Below are 21,930 nucleotides of genomic sequence, written 5' to 3'. Positions count from 1 at the left end.
CAGCTAAACCCGCTGTGGAATCATCCGACCAGCCTTTTTTGGAGACTTGTGATGAATCAATATATGATTCATCTGAATAAATAATTGCACGTTCCTCAGCTCTGTATTGAGAAATCTTTTTCAAAAACTGCAAATCATTAGTAGGAAATATCTTGAGTCTCCATTAATATATTTTTGTTTGTTTTGGTTTTCCTCCACTTGTAGCCCATTCGTCGCAAGATGCGGCTTACATTACTTTTAGAGCCTGTAAAATTAATGTCTGATCGCATTTTTTCTTGTATACCTTTCAGAGTAGGATGTTGTTTTTCAATAAGGTAAAAATTATCCACAATACGCCTGACAACACCCAAATTAAAGTCGCCTAATCCCGTCACTCTTTTAGGTAAGATTCTATTTTTATTTGGCGTTTCGAAAGATGTGGCAGATTCTTCTACTTTTTTCCTCTCGCTTTTAATCCTTGTCACTGTCCTTTCTGAAACTTCAGTGGCAGCACTTACTCTCGCATTAACTTTCTTAACGTCAATCAAAAACCGGTCAGCATCGGCTTCGGCTTTCATAACTTTTGCTACATTAGATACTATTTCTCGAGTTTGGCTCTTTTTAACTTTATTCACTAATTTTGAACTAAAAAATCACCTGCAATGACCATAGGAAAGTGCTTTTTTGCGTCTATGGTCAATATTGTCAGCCCTCTTCTTTCCCAGGACAATCAAAAGCTGTCCTGTCCTGTGTTCGTCGACCGTGCCTCGTCAAAAACCTCAGCCTAATCACTGATTACTCCGGGTTTCACCTTCTTCATGATGTCGGCATAACTCCTCCCCTCCTTCGCGCGAATGACCAGTGCGTCCGGAGGGATAGTTGGTATGACGTGTTTCCTCTTCTTTCGCAAATATAGGATCCTTATTGCTCTTTTCCACCACCTTCCAGTCGCTTTCCTAGTCCCTCGCTGTTGAGTCCGTCTGGTTCACTGTATGTATTGGCTCCTTGCTAAGAAGAAGCACTCTTCCTTCCTTTATCTTGTTGGTGCTTTCTGCTCGGTCGTCGGTTATGACCGCCGTCGCCTTTTCTAATCTTCCGTTATTATTATATTTGCACATTAGACGTGTGTGTTTGTTTGTGTGTGTGTGTGTGTGTGTGTGTGCGTGCGTGCGTGCGCGCGTGCGTGCGTGTCCGTGCATGCGTGCGTGCGTGCGTGCGTGCGTGCGTGCGTGCGTGCGTGTGTGTGTGTGTGTGTGTGTGTGTGTGTGTGTGTGTGTGTTTTGTGGTGTGTTCAACTTTGGCATTCTTGCTGATATTTTTGTCTTTGTCATGTCTGTAAAAGTTTACATTTTCTTATTAAGTGCAACGTGTAAAGAGTTTGATTGTTTAAATATTGGGTTCGTAATATTTACAAATTTTACTTTATCAAACATTTTACTAGTAATGGTTTGAATGTTGGAATGTTCAGAATTTGTTTCGCATCATACTTCAGGCGTTTACAAGGAGAGACAGTCAAGATGCGTGGAAGCACACACATTTCCTACGGAGAAAGTGCTTCATGTAACTTGATATCCAACACGTAAAGTCCTGATGAGTTTGAACTTTTACTTTCTTGAGTGCCGGATAGGTCTTTAGGCTGTGTCTTGCAATGTATTTGTATTGGGTAGTTTAATACCAGAGCTCTATGGAATTAAATTCAACCACCACAAGTTTTATGGAAATTGTGAAATACGTGAATGGCATCGTGACTCATGGTGTAACTATCAGGAACTTTGCGTCAACTTTGAATATCGTGAACAGCCTCATGACTCATGTTATAATAACCAGGAGCTTTGTGGCAACTTTGAATCATGTGATCAGCATCGTGACTCATGTTGCTTATACCGGAAGTTTTGTGGCAACCTTGAATCACGTTAACAATAATCTGTAACATAGTTTCAACCAACAGACTAGATTTTCAAGTGTCATATTATAAAAATAAATAAACGGATGAATATAAAATTTTATGTAAAGTTGCGTGTTGCACGTGACTAAACAAAATATAATTTGAAGTGAAGCAAATTATTCACATGAGATATTGAATAATTAAATCAGCAATTGCTAAAAATAGTCTTACTTAATTTAAACAGACCGGCGAACGAAAAGTTCTGTATCACATAACGTCCTTAAATAGTAGTTCTTCACCGTCATGTGATTGTGCCATTTAGAGTCCAAGCAAGTCGCTTCTCGGAATAGTACAGGCGCATTCGGGAACGACGTGCCGAACTTTGTAGCCTGTTAGCAGGAATGAACGGTGTAATTTCAAGGACGGTAGGTTAATTCGTATATATAATTATACAAAGTAGGATTCAGTGTATAACTTCATATTATCTTGCGTTCAAGTTTCTTTTCCATTTAAAACAATAGCAATGAACCCCAAAACGAAAATGCATAATGTTTGTATTTTGTCAATGATTACAGAGTTGGCCAGAAACTTATAATGGCTTTGACTTTAAATTTTATTTTATGTGGAAAAATGCTGTGCAATATCGTTGGATTTATTGTTTTAAGAGGTAGGCTAGATTCTCCCCACAATAGCATATTTCCTGTATTGAAAGTCGAATTCTCTATGAGTCACTAACAATATTTATTAAAAAATTGAGTAATTTTGCTGCGCAAAAGAAAAATTTCATAACAACGGTCTGTTGTCGTTGTCTGGACAAAAGTGCTGTCTTGGCAAAACAAATAAGCTAGTAAAAGGTATTTGTGAACACTGAGGAACATTAAAGGAATTACAGTTGAAGCAAGTTTGGCAGCGACAGCCGAAGACAAAAGAAGACAGACAAAAGCTTTAGCGACGGAATCTGCACAATAGCTTCCTCTTGCTTTTCTTAATTACTCTTGGGAAATTATTTCCGTCTTGGTCGTTATTCTTTTAACGATTGGTTTCTTTACTGGTCCAGTTTGCCCTTACTGACTTTAGTTTTTAAGGTGCTATTGATTTACAAATCGAACGTTCGGGAAACTTCGGTCAAACCCTGATGGCTGTCGTGATACTCGTTGATCTTCATCTTCTCACCTTCTTGTGAGCAATACAGTTATACAAGACGTATATGGATCAATGTTTTGTCGTTTTATTACAAATATTCTATCATGGAACCTTTGTATAGTTCCACTTAAATAATTTAATTAACTTGTAGTATCCGTCGTTGTCTATGTTTCTGTTACATAAGAAGAACAGTATGTATCATTGACTTCTATTGTTGGATTTTTTTTAAGTATATAGATAACAACTCAGTGAATTTACGTTTTATAAAGTTTTTATTATTTCACAATTGCCTATAAATAAATTATGAAATAATAACTTTTATAAAACTTGAGTTGTGATTTATATACTTCAAAAAGCATGTAATGGAAGTCAGCGATAGATACTGTTCTTGTTATGCAACAGAAATCTACAAATAAATGTCAGAATGATATTTATGGTATGACGAGATAATATGTTAGTAGTTTACTTATTATAATTATTAGTTGTTTATCAAATATTCTAAATGAGCAATTACCACTATGATGAGATCACTGATATTACAACTACAACTTTCTTTGTAGCAGTTCTTTGGTGCTTACGTTTTTAGTAGAACTTGCAGATTAACAAAATTACTCTTGACACAGATCTATAATTTTTTTTTATCCCCTGATTCTAGTACGTGGTATCTACATGAGTTTTTGGTTGTAGTTAAATTTGTATTACTATTCCTACCTCGTAATAAATCCTTTAACGTATGACTTATGACTTCTTATTGTAATGCTATGATGATATTAATTATGATGTTTATATTACGTATGAAAAATTCAGTCGCATAAAAGCTATAAATCCTTTTTTCTAATTACAATTGAGTTTAATATTTGAAAATACGTTTAGCAAAACCAAGTGAATACTCATAAATCTGTACAATTAATACAGTGTTCAAAGTACTCAAATAATGGGACAAAATACATTAACAATCCCCCTGTGACATATTGTGTGCAAAGGAAGTGTTTATGCGGGTACAATAGCCTTAATAATTATACAAAAATTAACTACCTAGTTAATGGCCAATGCCTCATTTTAAATTCAAGCCACGGTATGTAAAGTATCCGTAAATCCAGTGGAGTAAAATATTCATCCATGTGTTACAGATTGTCGTAGTATATCAGTATAATATCTTCTAAGTAGCAGTACGAGTACTTCAATAAAATTCAGAGTTAACGTATAAAATCTGTTGATTCTACGGTATTAACAAAGTGTATTTCCTCACAGTTATATTCACACAAACACGAATTTGTATCTTTGGTATTCACAAATGTTTCTATGGATAATTGTTCGACAACGACAACATTAAATTGTTTTCATCAATAGTTTAAATTCTAATCCAGTCAGATGTAAGACTTAAAGTCTTATTTATTGCATTGTTCGTGAACGAAACATGTCATTGACGAGAAATCAGCAAAATAAACAATTTCTAAAACTTGAAAACACATTATTAATACACATTACAAATAAATTAAGACCTAAACCTCTTACTTGTAGTACTCCTGAATATATATTATGCAAATTATTAAGACTTATTTTAACTTTAACAATCAGCATCCTATTAAAAAAGCCTTAAAAAGGCATAAACTTCCTAAATCTACTCACTCCATAAATATAAAATTTGTACAGTAAAATGTATATCTCGTTAATAAATGCTTTTCTAAAGTCAAGATATATTCCATCAATATTTTCCTTGTCTTGTCAATGCTTGTCTTCTATTTAAAACTATTCACGTTTTCATCAATTCTGATGTTACACTATTTCGATATTCATAGATCTATATTTTTTATATTAAATTTGACATAGATTGACTCCAAAAGCTAAAACTGAACTGTACATTTTACAAATTATAGACAAGTATCATTTACATTTTGACTGTTAGTAGCTAATCCCTGATTCCGGTCAGACAGACGTCAACACAGCAAGGAGTAATCAATCACTCTAAATCATAGTCACACCTACGTGCTGTCAAACATTTCCATACATAACCATTGTGCCATAATAATCTGTTATGTCACTCGCATCATTTAACTTTCATAGCAGATATATACAAAATTTAATAAAAATATGGTCAAGATAATTAAATAATAAGTCTGGTTTTTTCATTAATATAACTTTTTAACAATATAGGATATTTCAGTAATCTTCAACTCTTGCATTTCCCCCCAAAATATGCAAAATTAGTGCTGTTATTGAAATAACATCTAGAATTCCTGTACCAACCTATTAAATGTAATGTAATTGTTTGTTTTTACGTGTGTTTACTTCTAAGAAAGTAGGCTACCTTCAGAATTAATTTAACTTCAACTAATCCTGTCATAAACTAATTCGTTACATATTGATGTAATAATACAGTAATAATAATAAATGTAATAATACAGTAATGTATTGACATTACTGTATCATCTCAGTTGTTAGCAAACTTATCTTTACATCAATGCCACTACAGTATATCTGTTTATATCTTGAATAATTATCATATGTCCGTCAGCTTTGTCCATATACCACATTCTTCAATAACACAAATGTTTACTTTAGAAGGTATAGTTATCAAAACGCTTTCTTCATTTCAAAGTTTTCTGTGAAATAATGTAAGTTCAGTGTTTTCCAGGACTACTTACAATTTTTACATAGGCTATAAGAGAGGTGCTGGATTCCCTTATTTTTAGCCGTCATAAATATTTTGAACCTTATTTTGATAGCGCTACATGCAGTACTACATAAATATAAAAGTTAATTTATGACTGTTTTAAATATTTATTCGTCAAAAATAGTTCTGAAACAATCTAATAAAAAAATTATGTTGTTGCTCCCTAAAATTAAGGAATATGGACCTTTGTAGTTGTAAATAAGCCATGCTATCCTTATTTTCTCAGATGATGTGGGTGGTTAAGTTTTAAAACTCTGCTAACGGCTCGTTAATTTTCATCCTACTTGATATTTCACTTTAGTCTTATTTTGATCCTTACTTAAATAATCTTATCAAAGCCATAGTTATTTTAACTACAAAATATGTTAGTATAGTTACTTGAAATAGTGTTTCTTGACTTCATTCCATTTAACAGGAAAGTTACTTTCCCACGGTTAACTATTGACTTTGGCCTAAGATTTGCATACGGTAATACAATATTTATTACTTTAAACGTTATTAGCTGAGTGTAAACGGAAAACTATCCATTCCGTCTCTTCCTCTACAGTTAGGTAATATTGCTTTACTCTAAACATTTCTTAAGTTACACAACTTTTTTTTTATTTTCATGAAAATATCGTGCTTTTGAATGGTTTCACCTATTTCCATGACAACATTGAAAAAGTTTTAAATTAGTGCTCAGGCTCTAAAACATCAAGTCTTTGATGTTGAGTTCTGCACTATATTTAAGATTTTTTCAATTTTATCATGGAAATAGTCTTCAATCTCATGCCTCAAATATTTACCTTAACGTAGAATCGATTTGTCCCGAACCTTTTTTGCGAATAATGTTGCATTCTTTTTATTCACTTTAAGATCAGTATGACAATTTGGGTTTTCTACAATTTTAAGCAAAACTTCAATGTTTTCATCTGGTATAAAACCAGCAGGTTTTCGCTCAGTAAAATAATGACCTTGGTCGGGCCATACGCCGAGGTTCTACGGAACAGATCTGTTGGCTGATGGCTTCAATCGATAACAGGATCGTGGGTGAATGGTGGGGAGGGAGAGGAAGAACTACTTGTTGATATTGTTCAGGTGGCTTGCTTTGTCAGCGGCACAAACAAAGCAGAACTTGTTTAATCCAGATAAGAGTTAATATTTATTTGTATGCTAACTTGTGATACAAAAATGTGTAAAAGTATTTGAAAGAGAGTATTGTAATAAGGCACTGTTTAAATTCAGCGTTTTCATTACTGCGAAGAACATTAAATAATAAAATATAAATATTTTGAAAAGAACATAATTTACAAAGACTACTAATTTAATCTTCTTGATGGAAGAAAATTATAATTAATTGTATTGTGTTACTTTATTCATAATTAAACCTTTCATTTCGATCATGTATCGTGGTCTGATTAATATTCATAGAGGGTACCTTTTTATAAGAAACACTTTATAATTTACTATATATTAATAATCCACAAGCTATTTTGTAACAGTTCATTATACTCGTGTATGACAATACGACGAAAAAGTTCCGATAACATTTTGTAACTTAAACATAATTGTGCTGTATCAGTATTATGTAAAGAACCACAGCTATTGGATAAATTTGGTATGCAATTATAGAAAAAAGTTAAAGGGTTTTTATAACAACATTGTAGTGTTAAAATATTATTCTAAGATATAACCGAAGGTTATAACCGAACCTTATAATATATACACATTGTCTGCTAAGTGAAACATCAATCAGTGGCGTATCCGAGAAACGATTGGAGTGGGACAGGCATCAAATAGATAACTAATAAAAAGTCTAGAGTACAGATTAATTCATTAAAGGTAAAGTGTCCAGAACACCTTAATCTTTATGTCAGATTTCCATACACAAAACCTTCACTATAGCGTATATGATCTGTATAACATACATTGAATCTGGATTATCAGCAGACTCCTATCAATTGTGTTGTTATCTAACTTATGAATTCTATCTTATAGACGATGTTTTTGAAAATATGAGATTTACGTAAATTTGTCGGTCATATGATGGGTTTTAAAGGGTATAAATATAATCTAAATTGCAAATTTTCGTGTTGAAAAACGTTTACTTGTCAAACAAAATTGTGATTTTCTACGGACAATTTTGTATTTCTGTTGTCAAAACTAAGGTAACGACAAATTTATATAGTAATTAGTTAAAAGTAAGCAAGCGTGATTTCTCAGTCACTTTAAAGATTATAGTAATGCATTTTCACCCGAAGTAAATCACTTCGTTGTACGCCATATTTGAAAAGTATTCTATACGTTTAATTAAAACATATTATTACTCCTCTTGTACGCTTTCAATTTTTGAAAATAATAAAATAACCTGGAGTATTTTCGTAAAAATAAAAATATGGATTTTTAACATGTTTTAACATGTCCACGAATATTATTTCCACACTTTATAGTGACTATTAATTATAATTGTTTTCTGAGACTCTATCGTTCTTTCGAACCCTACAGGTAAGCCGAACTGTGACGAACTGTATATGGCTTCTCTGTCAGTGTTTATATTGCATACAAACAGGGGTTGAACTGTACAGTCAGTCCGAATTACCTTCAATCTCTCAAGGTCTAGCCTCACAGTTAAAGACGATACGAGCTATGATCACGTGACCTTTCATTGAGTAAGGTGAAGCCGTATGAAGTTCTTTGTCAGCCGTTTCGATAATAATCTTAACGCCAACCGTGTAGATAACCTAGATAATCCTCAAGTTCATTGAAGTACTAAATATTTGAAGACATTTGTTTTAGACTGTTGAAGTTTATAGGAAGATTATAGGAAATTGGTTACTTTTAATTTTGATTTATTGCGTTAATCTGTGTTATTTTTACTATATTTTGTAATACATTTTAAAATGCTGTGAATATGCGTACTTATAGCCTTAACTGCCAAGGTTTGGCTTAAGAAGGTGCCCACCATGCCAATGTTAAAAGTAGAAACTTAAGGAGCATATTTCTAAGGAACCATTGCACTTATCATTCGGAAAATTGGCATGCTTGATTATTGCACATTAAGCTAGGATTCAATATAATTTAAAAACTATAAGTGTTTTTTCAATGATTCTTTGAATAAAAATGTTTAATATATTTTATTATTTTTATCTTTTTAACCTTAATCCACTTTGTCAATTTGATATGCAGTAAAATTTCTATATCAATATCTGTATTAGTACCTGAGAAATTTGTTCCCAAAATTTAAAAAACTAGTTTTTAGACAACGGTAAGAACATATAGTTTATTTGAGGGATATTTGGGTTCACTTAATTTAACATCCTCCTGTACAGCATTGGGAGAGATATACCTCCTCCGATTTAAGGCTCTTAATTGTAATGGTAATTCCTTCTTCTGTGGCGCTTCCTATGGCAGTTTTATGGGCCTTGTGAAGACGAGATCAGATTCCTGACTAGTGTTTATGCCATACTCACTAGTTTCTAGTCCTTTCAAAACTAGTCATCCTAAGATTTTATCATTAAATTTTAAGATGGCATGAGTTAGGATAGGTCTTTTTTAACAATTTTTTATTTTATTCCTAATAATATTAATAAAAGATCTGTTGACATTTTGCGATTTGCTATGAAGGCATTTTTAGTAGACCAGGTTGAGCTAATGCTTGTAATACAGGATTCACAGCCTCTATTACTGTAATACGAACTATACATTTGTGTCTGAGCTCATTTGTAAGGATAGTTTTATTGTTTCTAGTATTTATCGACACAGCTGATGGTTTGGGGTTTCTTCTATAGATATGTTATGGAAACAATTTACCAAACAGCTCAATTTATTTCATCCAATTTGGTCACCTTTACTCTTATTGCATTACCATAATATGATTGAAATTTATTTATAATCTTAATGACAGTCTATCAGGGCGTTTTATTGGTTTATCATCCGAGAGAAACTTACCGCCAAGCGGCTTTAGTTTCCGCTCTCTTGTGCCTATTCTCCTTGATAAATGCCCTTTATACTCATTACTCAAGCTTCTCGATAGAGACGTCATTTCCATATGGCTTATCTTCCACTACGGCTAAGTGGGCCTTATTACTACCACCTAAATATCTGACATAGCACGTTTGGTACTACTGCTAAAATAACAGCAACGAGCATGCTACTTTTTAAACTTATATAAGACAGTACTTAGAAATGTTTTATGGTCTATGTTTGATATGTTCATAAACGTAAGAAAGATTAGTAAGAAAAATTATACATAAATTTTTCCCCTCTAACTACTCTCACATTACGCTCTACTTTCTGTTTCCAATTATGACTATTTTTGTTTCTTTTATATGATTTTCATGTCTTCAGCAAAAATGCTATATTATCTATAAATTTAAAATGTCTTATAAGGTTTAATACTAAAACGTACTTAATTGTTTTCTTATACTTAATAAAACTAAAACACCCATGAGCTTTACGCAAAGATTTTCATAGCAAAATATTAATTTTGGCCTAAATGGAGTTGAAATAAAACTATAAAGGTGGTATTTTCAATCTATTTGTTTACGAGGTTTTTCTCATTATTTTACATTTGTAAATTTAGTTTTTAATAAAATAACAATAGTGAACACTCAAATATAGTATTTCTTGTAAAATGACCGTACAATATATGTGTACATGCATATTTTTACGTATAAATATTATATACTAATTTAGTCTATCCATGTAGTATTTACAGTGACCATGCCATGACAATTTGGGAGATAAGGTGGTTTTGAGAAATGTAAACATGGGTTGTGTGATACAACATTTAAAATATCTAATTACACTTCTTGTTTGGGCGAAAATAAAAGTTAATTACCTTAAACTGTACTTAAAGGTGTTCTAAAAATTTCAAAAGAAGTTTTAACTAAGCATTATTTTATTTGCTTACAATAGGTGAGGGCATAAAATTATTCTAAAATTATAGCTTATGTACTCTTACCGAAAATACGTGATAATAGTACTCTTAATTGGGTTTCCAAAATAAAAAAATTATGCAAAGTTGAAGAATACAAGAAGGCTAAGACTCAAAATATATCAGTAGAAACGTATAACAAATTGAACGTTCCGTGAAACTTCCAAATACATACATTATTGTTCAATTTTAAAGTTTTTAACTATCTCTTACTGTTTTAAAATAGCAACATAAAATACAATTTAAAACAATGAATAAGGAAATCTAATAATTATAATAAAAAGCTATAACAACAACTAGTTTAGTTTTATTGTGTGATTTAACTTACGTGAAAAAGGACTAGTCCAACTTGACAGTAATAAAGGAAAAATACATCATGGCTGAATAGAAGAAGTGGCACATACAGAGGCAGATACGCTATGTATTTATAATTTAATTGGATTTTAACACTAGCATCATTAGAGCCCTGTATTGGTATTATGTATGATAACTATAAATTTTATCTGTTAAGATCTGTTAAGGTCCTGGAGATGATATTTCTTGTTTCAATGGAGAATGATATGTTTCTCATCGGCTTAAGCCACTAAAACCGCTTTATGGAGTCTACAAATAACCGAGCCACCACAGCAATTTCACATTCACATTGGATCTTCTCTTCACTGGTAAAAATCCATTCCAATGCCCTTTTTTTGGCCATTGTAAAAAATGTCTCTGTGGATGACAAGTTATTAGTCAACACCCTCGCACCGAGCTATAGGATTGAACTGTCAGAAGTCTTCAACTGCAGCCAATTGCCATTCTGTTGGTATTTAGTACGATGGGTTGTGCGTTCAGAGTTTGTTTTGATACGCTTCAAATTTGCAGTGCAATAACTTTGATTTGAAATGTATCTCTATGTTGTGTACAATACAGTTTATTTAGATACTTCATAACAAATGAGTTGAATTTGAATTAAAAATCGGAAAACTGTTGCATTGGGCATAAAATAAGTTGTTATTCATTCGATTGTATTTTTATGTATATTAGCCTCATTTTTTTAGTTTCTTTTCAAAAGATAATCGTTCATACCACAGCGTTGTAAGCTTATTATAATTTAAAACTGTTCCAAGGAATGGGTTCTAGAGTCGTATTTAATCAGTGACTTTTGGTAATTACCTCAAACAGTGTTTGAAACACTAAATTAAGATATTCATGAAATATGCTTTAATGTACTTAAAATAGTGAAATATTTAAATTTTAGAAACATCATTAAAACTCACTTTAATAATAAAAAGTTTGTCAGAGGAACATAAACAATAAATTTAAAATAGCTTGAGCGTCTGAGCGCCTGAGCCGCGGTGAGCGTCGTTTTCCTCCTCCACACTTGCAACACACGCCGGGGTCTGTTCCTGTTTCGGAAATCACAATACAGTGACAGTACATAACGGAATTCAACGTTATGAATGACGTCCTTATTTTATTTAACATAATTTTCATGTACATAATTTGTAAAACCAGGGACACTGTGAATGAACATGTAAATGTTCAGTACAGTCGGCCTAGTTTTACGTGACACACACTTATGAAGACACGGACAGACACCCGTAGATTTTTATAACATTGCGAGAATAATTTTGACTAAAATAACTATCGTCTTAATAGATAAAATAATAGTCTAAACTAAAAAAAATAGACTAAACTTCATACAGAGGCAGTATTTGTATTTAGTTTGGATGAGTTCTTTAGCCAGTATTAATCAATAAAACGTTTCACATGGTGGTCATTCGCATTTGGGTATTTATCTCGAGTATTTCAAAAAATAAATTAACATTAATACGTGTAGTAAAATTTTAAAGTAATTCCAAGCAAAATTTATTCTAACTTATATTTTGGTAAGTATTAAGATTTCAAAATTTTGGACTTTCTAAATGTTTTAAAGTGTTACGATTATATTAACATGCCACCACTGAGCCCTATTCTACTATCAGTGCTGTCCGAATCAAACATCTAATAATTCATCCAGTTTGACATTTCAAGATAATGGCCACATATGAAATCAATTTCTCGTGACTAAAGTGGAAGGGATATTTATATTTGTAACAATAAGCAATGGTCATTAACCTCTCATATTTCGCAATGACAATAAATGTTTTACAATTGTTATAAATTTCTCTCATTGTACAGACAATGATAAAGAGTATCTCATTTAGCAGTAATAATATAGATACATGTATTGTTACGAGAGGCTCGTGTTTTAAAGAAAATAGCCGTAAAAGTTCAATGGTAGTACGCTTTTATGTTGCAGAACAGGTGCTATGAACATAATGTAGATTAATGTCTTGTGGTACCAGACGTTATGGTAAGGGCCTAATCAGGATGGAATGGACTGCAATAATTAATGTTCCATATAATATGAAAATTAATGCATCATTTCTCAAAACAATTACCTAGAATTTGTCTTGTTCCAGAGATAATGAAAGCAACAATATCTTGGACAACTTACTGACGCGGATGGAACAGTATGCCAATAACCTGGAAGCCCTAGTAGAGGAGCGCACGGCCGATTACTTGGAGGAGAAGAGAAAGTGTGAAGAACTCCTGTACCAACTACTACCCAAGTAAGCCGATTTTAATTGTTTACTGTTGCAATTAACAACAAAGGCCACTCGGAATATTACCAAGAGATCAATACAAACCGCACTACGAGTTAGTTGATCTTGTCGTAGTCAGTGGCGGACAATTCTGATTGCCAATACAATATGTACAGTAATTTAGAAATATTTTCGGATCGAGAGAAAGTCCCACCTTCATCAAACGCTGACATTTTTGGATTTACTCAGGTCTGTAGCCAGTCAGTTGATCCTGGGGCAGTCAGTGGTGGCCGAAACCTATGATCACGTCACCATCTACTTTAGCGACATCGTTGGCTTCACTTCCTTGAGCGCCGAGAGCACGCCTCTTCAGGTGGTCGATCTACTCAACGATCTTTATACATGTTTTGACTCCATCATCGAGAACTTTGATGTGTACAAGGTAAGGGATTGTAAATTTTGTAATGCAGATCTTCTCCTATACACTCTTTATTATGTTAAACTTAAATCTATTTTGAGGACAGCAAGTATACTTTGATAATTCACGATAATACCTAGAAATTAATTGTAGGAAATAACTTCTCAGTGGGATTTGGTTCTATAAAGAAACTAGACCGCGAGTAATATGAAATAGTAAATATTCGTTTGAACTGTAAGTGCTCCATACCTTTGTACGAACATTCACGAGTTGGAAGAGAAGTAACTTCTCAGCGGGATTTAGTTCTATACAGAATCTAAATCGCGAGTAGGCTAATATGAGCTGAAATATTCGTTAGAACTGTAAGTGCCCCATACTTAGAAATGCTTTTTACGAACATTCACGAGTTGGAACAGAAATAACTTCTCAGCGGGATTTAGTTCTATACAGAATCTAGATCGTGAGTAATATGAGCTGAAATATTCGTCGGAACTGTAAGTGCCCCATACTTAGAAATGCTTTTTACGAACATTCACGAGTTGAAACAGAAATAACTTCTCAGCGGGATTTGGTTCTATACAGAATCTAGATCGTGAGTAATATGAGCTGAAATATTCGTCGGAACTGTAAGTGCCCCTCAGGGATCTTGACTGAGCGCCGACCTGACCCACTTCAAGCCTAGAGCTCAGATGTCGACAGGTAATGATTCACAATTCTGTTGTACAGAAGACCTCTCAAATTTCTTTACACCACCATTACCATTATTGCTGTTCCATTTTTGACTTTGGATATGTTTAATATATATTATTAAAATAATTTATAAGAAGGCACAAGTTTGACCAGACATTGTTGTGTACATATATCTCATCAGATAATGAAAGCCTCATTAAGTTTGGCTCTCTGATATCTCCTGCTCTTTAGTTTATGATCTTCGTCTAAGAGCCTAAAACGCTCAGAGAAGAAAGTTAGGGAGTGATCAACTTTATTTTCTCACGTTCTTTCTTTGATTTAAAGATTTAAAACTTTGGACGATATACGAGTTAGATATTTTCTTAACAGTGTGCTATTTGGATATTTAGAAAACGTTAAAATGGTAGGTTTTCTTTAAAAAACTAAGACTTGAATAGACGACGGCAATAGCATGTGCATGGAACCAAATAGAAATTCGACCCTCTTAAATTTGGTTATCCTCTTTAATTTAGAATAAGAGTAAACACTTTATATTAGTATTGAATTATCAGTTTTTACTAAGGAACAACACGAGTGTATTATCAAATAAATGTTCTTCCAGAAAGTAAATATAACAAAGAGTATTATTGAACTACTGTCAACTTCATTCCAAGATGCACAAAATACAGTGCACATTTTTCATTCCTTTTAAAAGTTATAACAGGGTTATAACCAAATGTCACTTGAAGATATAACTTTATACTTATTTCCTACAGGACATTAGAAGTTTCACAATCTGCTACTGAAAGCATCGTTATGCACTCCTCATTTTATAAAACTTTAAACTTTATACAATTTTCATTATTTTCATCAATTTGTCCATATGATAGAGAAACCCTTTCCTGCCAACATATAAACAACCATGTATCCACTATAATACTCTACTGTTTGATTGTAAATCTTTTGATATTGTTCTAAATAGACTATATAACTAACTGAAAGGCTAGATATTCATTATTAATCTCAATAATAGATAAATAATTGTTTTATGAGTATTTATTAATCTATTTTATGAATTAAAAGTCGGTATTTAAATTGTTATATGATTTTTAAATTTGCATTCTACATAAATAGTTTTTTTATTGTTGTATTTACTAAACACATAATAGCACAAGAATACTCGGATTAGTCGTAAAAATAGTAATTGTGCGACACCAAGAAACTACATTGTATTATTTTAAAATATCACCTACATGAACAAAATTACGCTGTAAAGTAATAAGAAAATATCCATCAACACTGCGTTGTGTATTGTAATTGTACTGTTTGTATTTAAAATATTTTACCAATAAGCGAAATTTTAAATACTGCATGCTTTCAATTCAAAAAGGCTATCGTCATATAAACCAATTCAGAATGTTTGAAAGAGTAATACTGAATCTATATATTTAATAAATAACTGTATCGTTTAAAAAAGTCGAATTAAAAAGCCCACTTCCCTTCTTATACGGCATACAGATTATTAGAGTTGGTTGCACGTATTACATAACTAACACACACATTAGAACAGCTCTGTTTAAAGTAGATCAAAGGGATTGGATACGATATAAAACCAGAAAGGATTGGAAGAAATAATCTGCTTTTGTGATACCCAGCCAATCATACGTTCCGACAGTTGTTGGTAACGATTGCTTTTTTCCAATATTCTTCGTCTCCACAAATAGGTTCAATCAACGTTTCCATAAAATCTGAATTACATCGCCATGTCGGTTCTTACCATTGGTGGTATTAGCCACAAATATATTTATACACCAGTGGATTGTGTTGAACATGATCTTCACAGCCTATAGGTGTACTGTTAAGATAAGTCAGTTTAGTATAATTAAAAACCAAATCAGAGAACTACACAATAACTTCAACACAACGACTATAAACCACACCATATGAAAGACAAACACTGAAGTCTCATTAAAGAAGAATAAAGTGCATCCTGTATCCAGACCTAGCACATTGACATGTATTGTAGCGCAACACTAAAAGAATCCGTCAACTAGTACTAGTTGAGGTTACTCAGTAAAACTATCTAGATTTTGAGTGTCTTTTTCTATTCATGCATAAAATAAGTAATATCCAGCAGTTTCCTAGAAAAAGACATGAAACCTAGAGGAGGACTAGCTTACAAGCTAGTTCTTTTATGTATGCAATTGAATTAACTACTGAATGTATCCAAAGCATTTTACATTACCTTTATGAGTTTGTTAATTTCTTTTGTTACTTATGATGTACATTGTATGGATACCATTAAATCGCTCATATACTTATATCTGATCAGTACCCATTTATACCTAATAACATAAAAGGAAACTAATATTTATAGACAATTGAAGGAAGTAGTAATGATTGAAAGAACACTTAGTTGCAATACTAAGTCCTTTTCATACGTTTAGTACCCACAACTGATTCCACTGATTCCAAATAGAATCGTAATTATAATGTCTCAAATAATCTTACTTATGGCACTACTGAGTAGAGGAGACGTGGGATCCAAACTGATTAGGAAGTATGTGCTACGACCACCTAAACTCCAACCTCTAAAGGCAGAGATATGTTTTCTCAGTATTTTCCCACTTCCGTAGTCTCCAAACGATTAGGCGTAGGAACATTACTTCGCTACTTTTTAGGATACGATTTCGGGTTCACGACGGCGTCCTTTACTACCTCAATGGCACAATCGCTTTTAGGTTAAGTGTAGCCAACCTCGGAAAGCTGTAACGATCTTGTTCCATAAACTATGACTATTACTGAGTTCATAACAGCAATAAAATGACAAAATTATGTTGCCCACCACTTCCACCGCAGTAACTTTGTTAATTATTTCGATAAGGATATTCAAATGGAAGCAAATATCCTACCCAACTCAATTGAAACAAGAAACTAATATAACATTGAAAGCTAGTAAAATGCAACCTTCGCAAACCAGTCAAATATCAAACCAGAGATTATGAAAGTCAAAGGTAGCCACCATTTCCCCTTTGGGAGACAACCGCCCTACCCCTACCCACCCTGTAGGCACTGTGACTTGAAGGAAGCGAGAGGCACATCTTTGGACGGCCCAAGACATTATCAGCCGAGGAATGCACAATTTGATTGGAACATGACAACATTGTGATAAAAAGTGCTAATACATTTCACTTTTACTATCATATGTTTAATCGAAATGAAAGTGTGAATATTATAAAACTAAATCCATAGCCATTTTTCTGAAAGAAAAAGTCATATTGTTTTAGTAGCTCATTTTATTTGCAAATATTTCATAAAGTTTTTCACTGCTTGCAGGTCGAGACAATAGGGGATGCCTACATGGTGGTGTCCGGGTTACCGATGCGCAATGGTAATCAACACGCTCGGGAGATAGCGCGTATGTCCTTAGCTCTTCTGAATGCTGTCCTTACTTTCACAATCAGGCACAGGCCTAAGGACCAGCTGAAACTAAGGATTGGGATGCACACAGGTTAGTTCACAGGAATGGTTCTGCTTTCGTTACATGTTTGCTTAAAAATTCACTTATATTGCCACTACACATTTGTGTTAACTGAAAATTATGGTAGTTTTTTAAAGTATATCTTTTACACAGAAAACTTGTTTTGTGAATAATGCTTCACATATCCAGAAATGTGCCTTTTGCGTCTGGTTATTTATTTACTAACGAAAATTTAAATTAAAAGGGTGATATACCACGCTAGTTCTTAACTTTATATATAATGCAACAGTGCATTGCAACCTTTGTTAGATTAATGTAGTAACTCTATGATGAAAGCCGGTTTTAAATATATTTTGACGTGAAGTATAAGTATGTTGCTTATTTGCACAAATTGCCCACTAAGCAACACAGTTGCCATCAATTTTCAAACAATAGTTGGTTTTATTCTACAAAAAGCGGTTAAATTTACGAATGTTCTTCTTTCGTGCTTGATTATAAAACAATAACTTGCAATAATATATTTTAATTTAAAATCAACCTATACTTAAGTGTGAAGAATAAGTATTTAGGACGTTAACTGATAACACGTGTAATTTTCGCCTTCATTGGTAGGGTTAGAGTTGTCTTAAAAATTAGTTATATTTTATTTTTATTACTATTTATATTTTACATAGCTATTTCAAAAGTGAAATGAATTACATTATTATTTTGTATTTTTAATTCTAAAAGTTTATAATTTCATGTAAATACGATTGATTTAATTGTTTATTTTAATATAGTTAAGTTTAATATAGTATTTTATAGTATTTTTGTTTTATAATATAAACTTTTAACCACAAAAATATTGCTAGTTTCCTAACAAACTTGTATATAATAGGCCTAAAAATTCATTATTTTATCAGAACTTCAAATTGTTGTTATGATATAGGGTCCTATACAGAGTGTCCCGAAACTATCTTGACAAAGATAAATCACACTATCGCTCAGGTCAAGACGTCCATTTCGTCATAATGGAGCAATTGCCCTACCCAAATCGAGCATCACTAATATTGATTGCATAACTAGTGATGCAATGAGCCCAGAATATATGGTTCTGCTCATGATGTAAGGCATCTCTTGGGACATTACACTTCAATCACTGTTTGTAGTAATACATATCTCAATGCACGTCTCAATCTTAAAATAACATCATTGATAAAATTAGTTATCAGTCATGAACGTGTTTTGTAAAATATTACTTACTGAACATTAATAGAATTCTGTTCGTATCTGGCTGGACTTTTCTTAGAAGCGTTCTCTATGGAATATTCCATTTCCAGGTCCGTGCGTTGCGGGAGTTGTGGGACTGAAGATGCCCCGGTACTGTCTCTTCGGCGACACAGTGAACACCGCATCCCGCATGGAGTCAAATGGACAAGGTACCTTTGTAGCCTTCAGTAAATAAGTATTTAATTCGTAAGACTTTCAGTTTTCAGCAATGTGATACTTGTTATTTAGAAATGTATTGAGAAACGTAATCCTTAATGTCTATTTTCCGACCAAAAGTTTCAGTATTACCATTTAAATGTGACAGATGTCATAAAACGTTTTAGTGTCTAAGCTAATTGTTGTTTAGCATTGAATGTCGATATGTTTCATTTACTAGGTCAAGAACTACATGGCCTCATTGTACCGAAGAGATCCAAGGAGATTTTCTCTCCCCCTCCCCTCCTCCCATAATAACCATATTCTGATATTATACATTCTTGTGGTTCGTTCGCTGGTGATATGTTGCTAGGTGCATAGACGATATAAATTTACATTCTTGAAAGGATCGATTCAAAGCTGATGTTGAAATGTTTAGGAAATGATAATAACCCTTAATTAATCGAACCGCCTCTCTAGTTGGTCACCTTTTAGTGAAAGAATGATATTTTTAATGCCCAATTGAAATTTTTTAGGAATATTTCCACGAATCAAGGCAGTTTATAGTTTCATAAGATTAAAAAGAACTAGCCTTTGAGTTTGACTTTGAGTTTGTGTTGACTGGTTTTTCTAAATGTATATACAGAATTATGCCTCAAAAACAAAAACATTAATCAAGTTATCAAACACCTCCTCTGAATCCAATACAACTTACAATAGAATAGTAAGATATATGAAACAAACATACTTAAAGTTCTTACATGGAAAACATATTTTGCCACACATTCGAAAGTTTAACTCAAAGTAAGATATATATGGCTTGAGCTCTTGGGAAATAAAGATACAATGATAAATTGTTGACAGTATGCCATAATCCCCTTCAACCCCTGCCAAAACACTCCCGCCACCACCTGTGTACACCGATTACATGTTTTGTGTTTGTATTTTCTTGCTCAAATACCCTTAGTTGACGGATTATTTTACCTGTTCAGAGATCTTGTCATATTCCCGGAGCAATGTTACAAACGCTTGTGTGACATGAGGGCTCTTTATACTCACAGTTTGAAGGATCTATACAATGTGACTAATACCAATCTATATATATAAAAATGAATGTTTGTATGTTTGTCCTTTATGGAATCGTGAACTATTGGACCGATCATGATGAAAATTTGTACGTATATGTATTTTTCCACGGAGAAGGTTTATAAGCTATGCCCATCCCTTTCCCGATTCAGGATTCCGCCCCACTGGTTACAGAAATACCCATAAGAAATGCATTGCAGCAAACATATGTTAACGTCTTTTCAAATTTTTAATCAGCTGTTCTTTGTAAACATATATTACACTTATAGTTTTAAAGCATAGAGTAAGCTTAAGAGAAACGACAAATTTTGTTTAAACTGTTTTTGCAATCACTGTTAAACATAGACTTTACTATCCAGATAATACAATTCAAATTTGACGTAAAAATTCACCTTTAACTGCAATATTTATTTAATATAAACCATGCTCATGCTTGATCAGAAGAGTAATGCAGATATCATAATTACTATCTTACGTTGGCTACAAATATAAAGAATGTTATAAAATCAACCTTAGTTGTTTTTTTTTGACAGAAGTATGGTTCTCAAAACTCCGTGTGTACATATTCTCTCGATCGAGACAACAAAGCAAGCTCAATCGTGGCATCGGAGATATAACTAATTTAATCTAAAATTTATTATAGTAAAAAAAAATTTACTAAGTAATATAAGGACTTCGGTTCTTAAGATTTGCGTGCGAAGCCGTGGGTAACAGCTAGATAGAGGCAGGAATATGGTACATACCTTCATAATACGCCCAAGAGGCTCACGATGGAACGACTATCAATTATCTCAGCAATGTTTAGAATGTGATAGAAAAAGAATAAGTGAATATAGTGTACTGTTTTCAACGGGAAATTGCGTGCGAAGCCGCGGGCAACTTTTGCAAAAAAATTATTGAAATGCGCAGCAAAGCGCGCCGGGCCCGCTAGTATGGAAATAAAAATTATTTTCACTTTATCATCCTTATCCATAATCATTTAACGTATCGAAGGGGCGGTTACAATTTAATTTATATCTTTAATGTATGTCTGCTCGCATGATATCTTGATAATTAACACGTAAAAATTAGAAATGTTCAATGAAGCTTCAATTTTATATGGAAACACCGAGTTTGATAGTGCATTTTACTCCATAGGAATTTGCTGAGCGTTATTAAAGCCTGTCACTCAACAGGCAGTCACAATTTCTCTTTTACCTGCTGGAACGATCCAAACATTTGCTGTATGACAGTCTGCCCGTATATTTGTCCACACGACATATCGAGAATGAAATAAACTATATAGGCTTGAAATATTGCAGCCGGTCTCAGCGAAGTTTAACTTTAACTATAAACAACTTAATACTTGATGAATTAATATATACAGGTATATATGTTACACTTTAATTTAGGTTTTTGAAAATAATTGGTTGGGTTGGAAAAATATGAATCAAGCAATTGAAAAAGTTCCTAAATATCGACAAAAAGATGTAAAGATGCAATACTAATAATTTGATTTTGGACAGTTACAAAAATGTAATAAATAGTCAAACCACGTTTCTTACATTTAAAACATGGACTGAGGTAGGATACGAGTTATTAATCATGGAACACGAGATTTTGAAGCAAACATCCCCATAATCCTTATTTTCCTCAGAGATTTATTATTTGATGAAACATATTTTAACCGGGTAAAATCCTAAATCACCATACTTTTGTGTATCTAT

The 21,930-nt window shown here is 32.9% G+C and overlaps 1 protein-coding gene across 3 annotated transcripts in view; it reads left to right on the top strand.

Moving 5' to 3' along the window:
• The window catches only part of LOC124372502 (atrial natriuretic peptide receptor 1), an 884,633-nt gene that overhangs the window by 855,493 nt on the left and 7,210 nt on the right, over positions 1-21,930 (top strand). For all 3 annotated transcript variants that reach the window (XM_046830913.1, XM_046830916.1, XM_046830906.1), the window contains 4 exons: positions 13,044-13,193; positions 13,416-13,608; positions 17,590-17,764; positions 19,054-19,152. In XM_046830913.1, the coding sequence (XP_046686869.1) occupies positions 13,044-13,193; positions 13,416-13,608; positions 17,590-17,764; positions 19,054-19,152 (617 nt within the window). The remainder of the gene's footprint in view (positions 1-13,043; positions 13,194-13,415; positions 13,609-17,589; positions 17,765-19,053; positions 19,153-21,930) is intronic.

The sequence above is a fragment of the Homalodisca vitripennis genome, chromosome 1 (genome assembly GCF_021130785.1).
Source record: "Homalodisca vitripennis isolate AUS2020 chromosome 1, UT_GWSS_2.1, whole genome shotgun sequence".
NCBI classification, from domain to species: Eukaryota; Metazoa; Arthropoda; class Insecta; order Hemiptera; family Cicadellidae; genus Homalodisca; species Homalodisca vitripennis.
The sequence above is the reverse complement of the archived record's forward strand: the minus strand, read 5'-3'. Positions and strand labels throughout refer to the sequence as shown.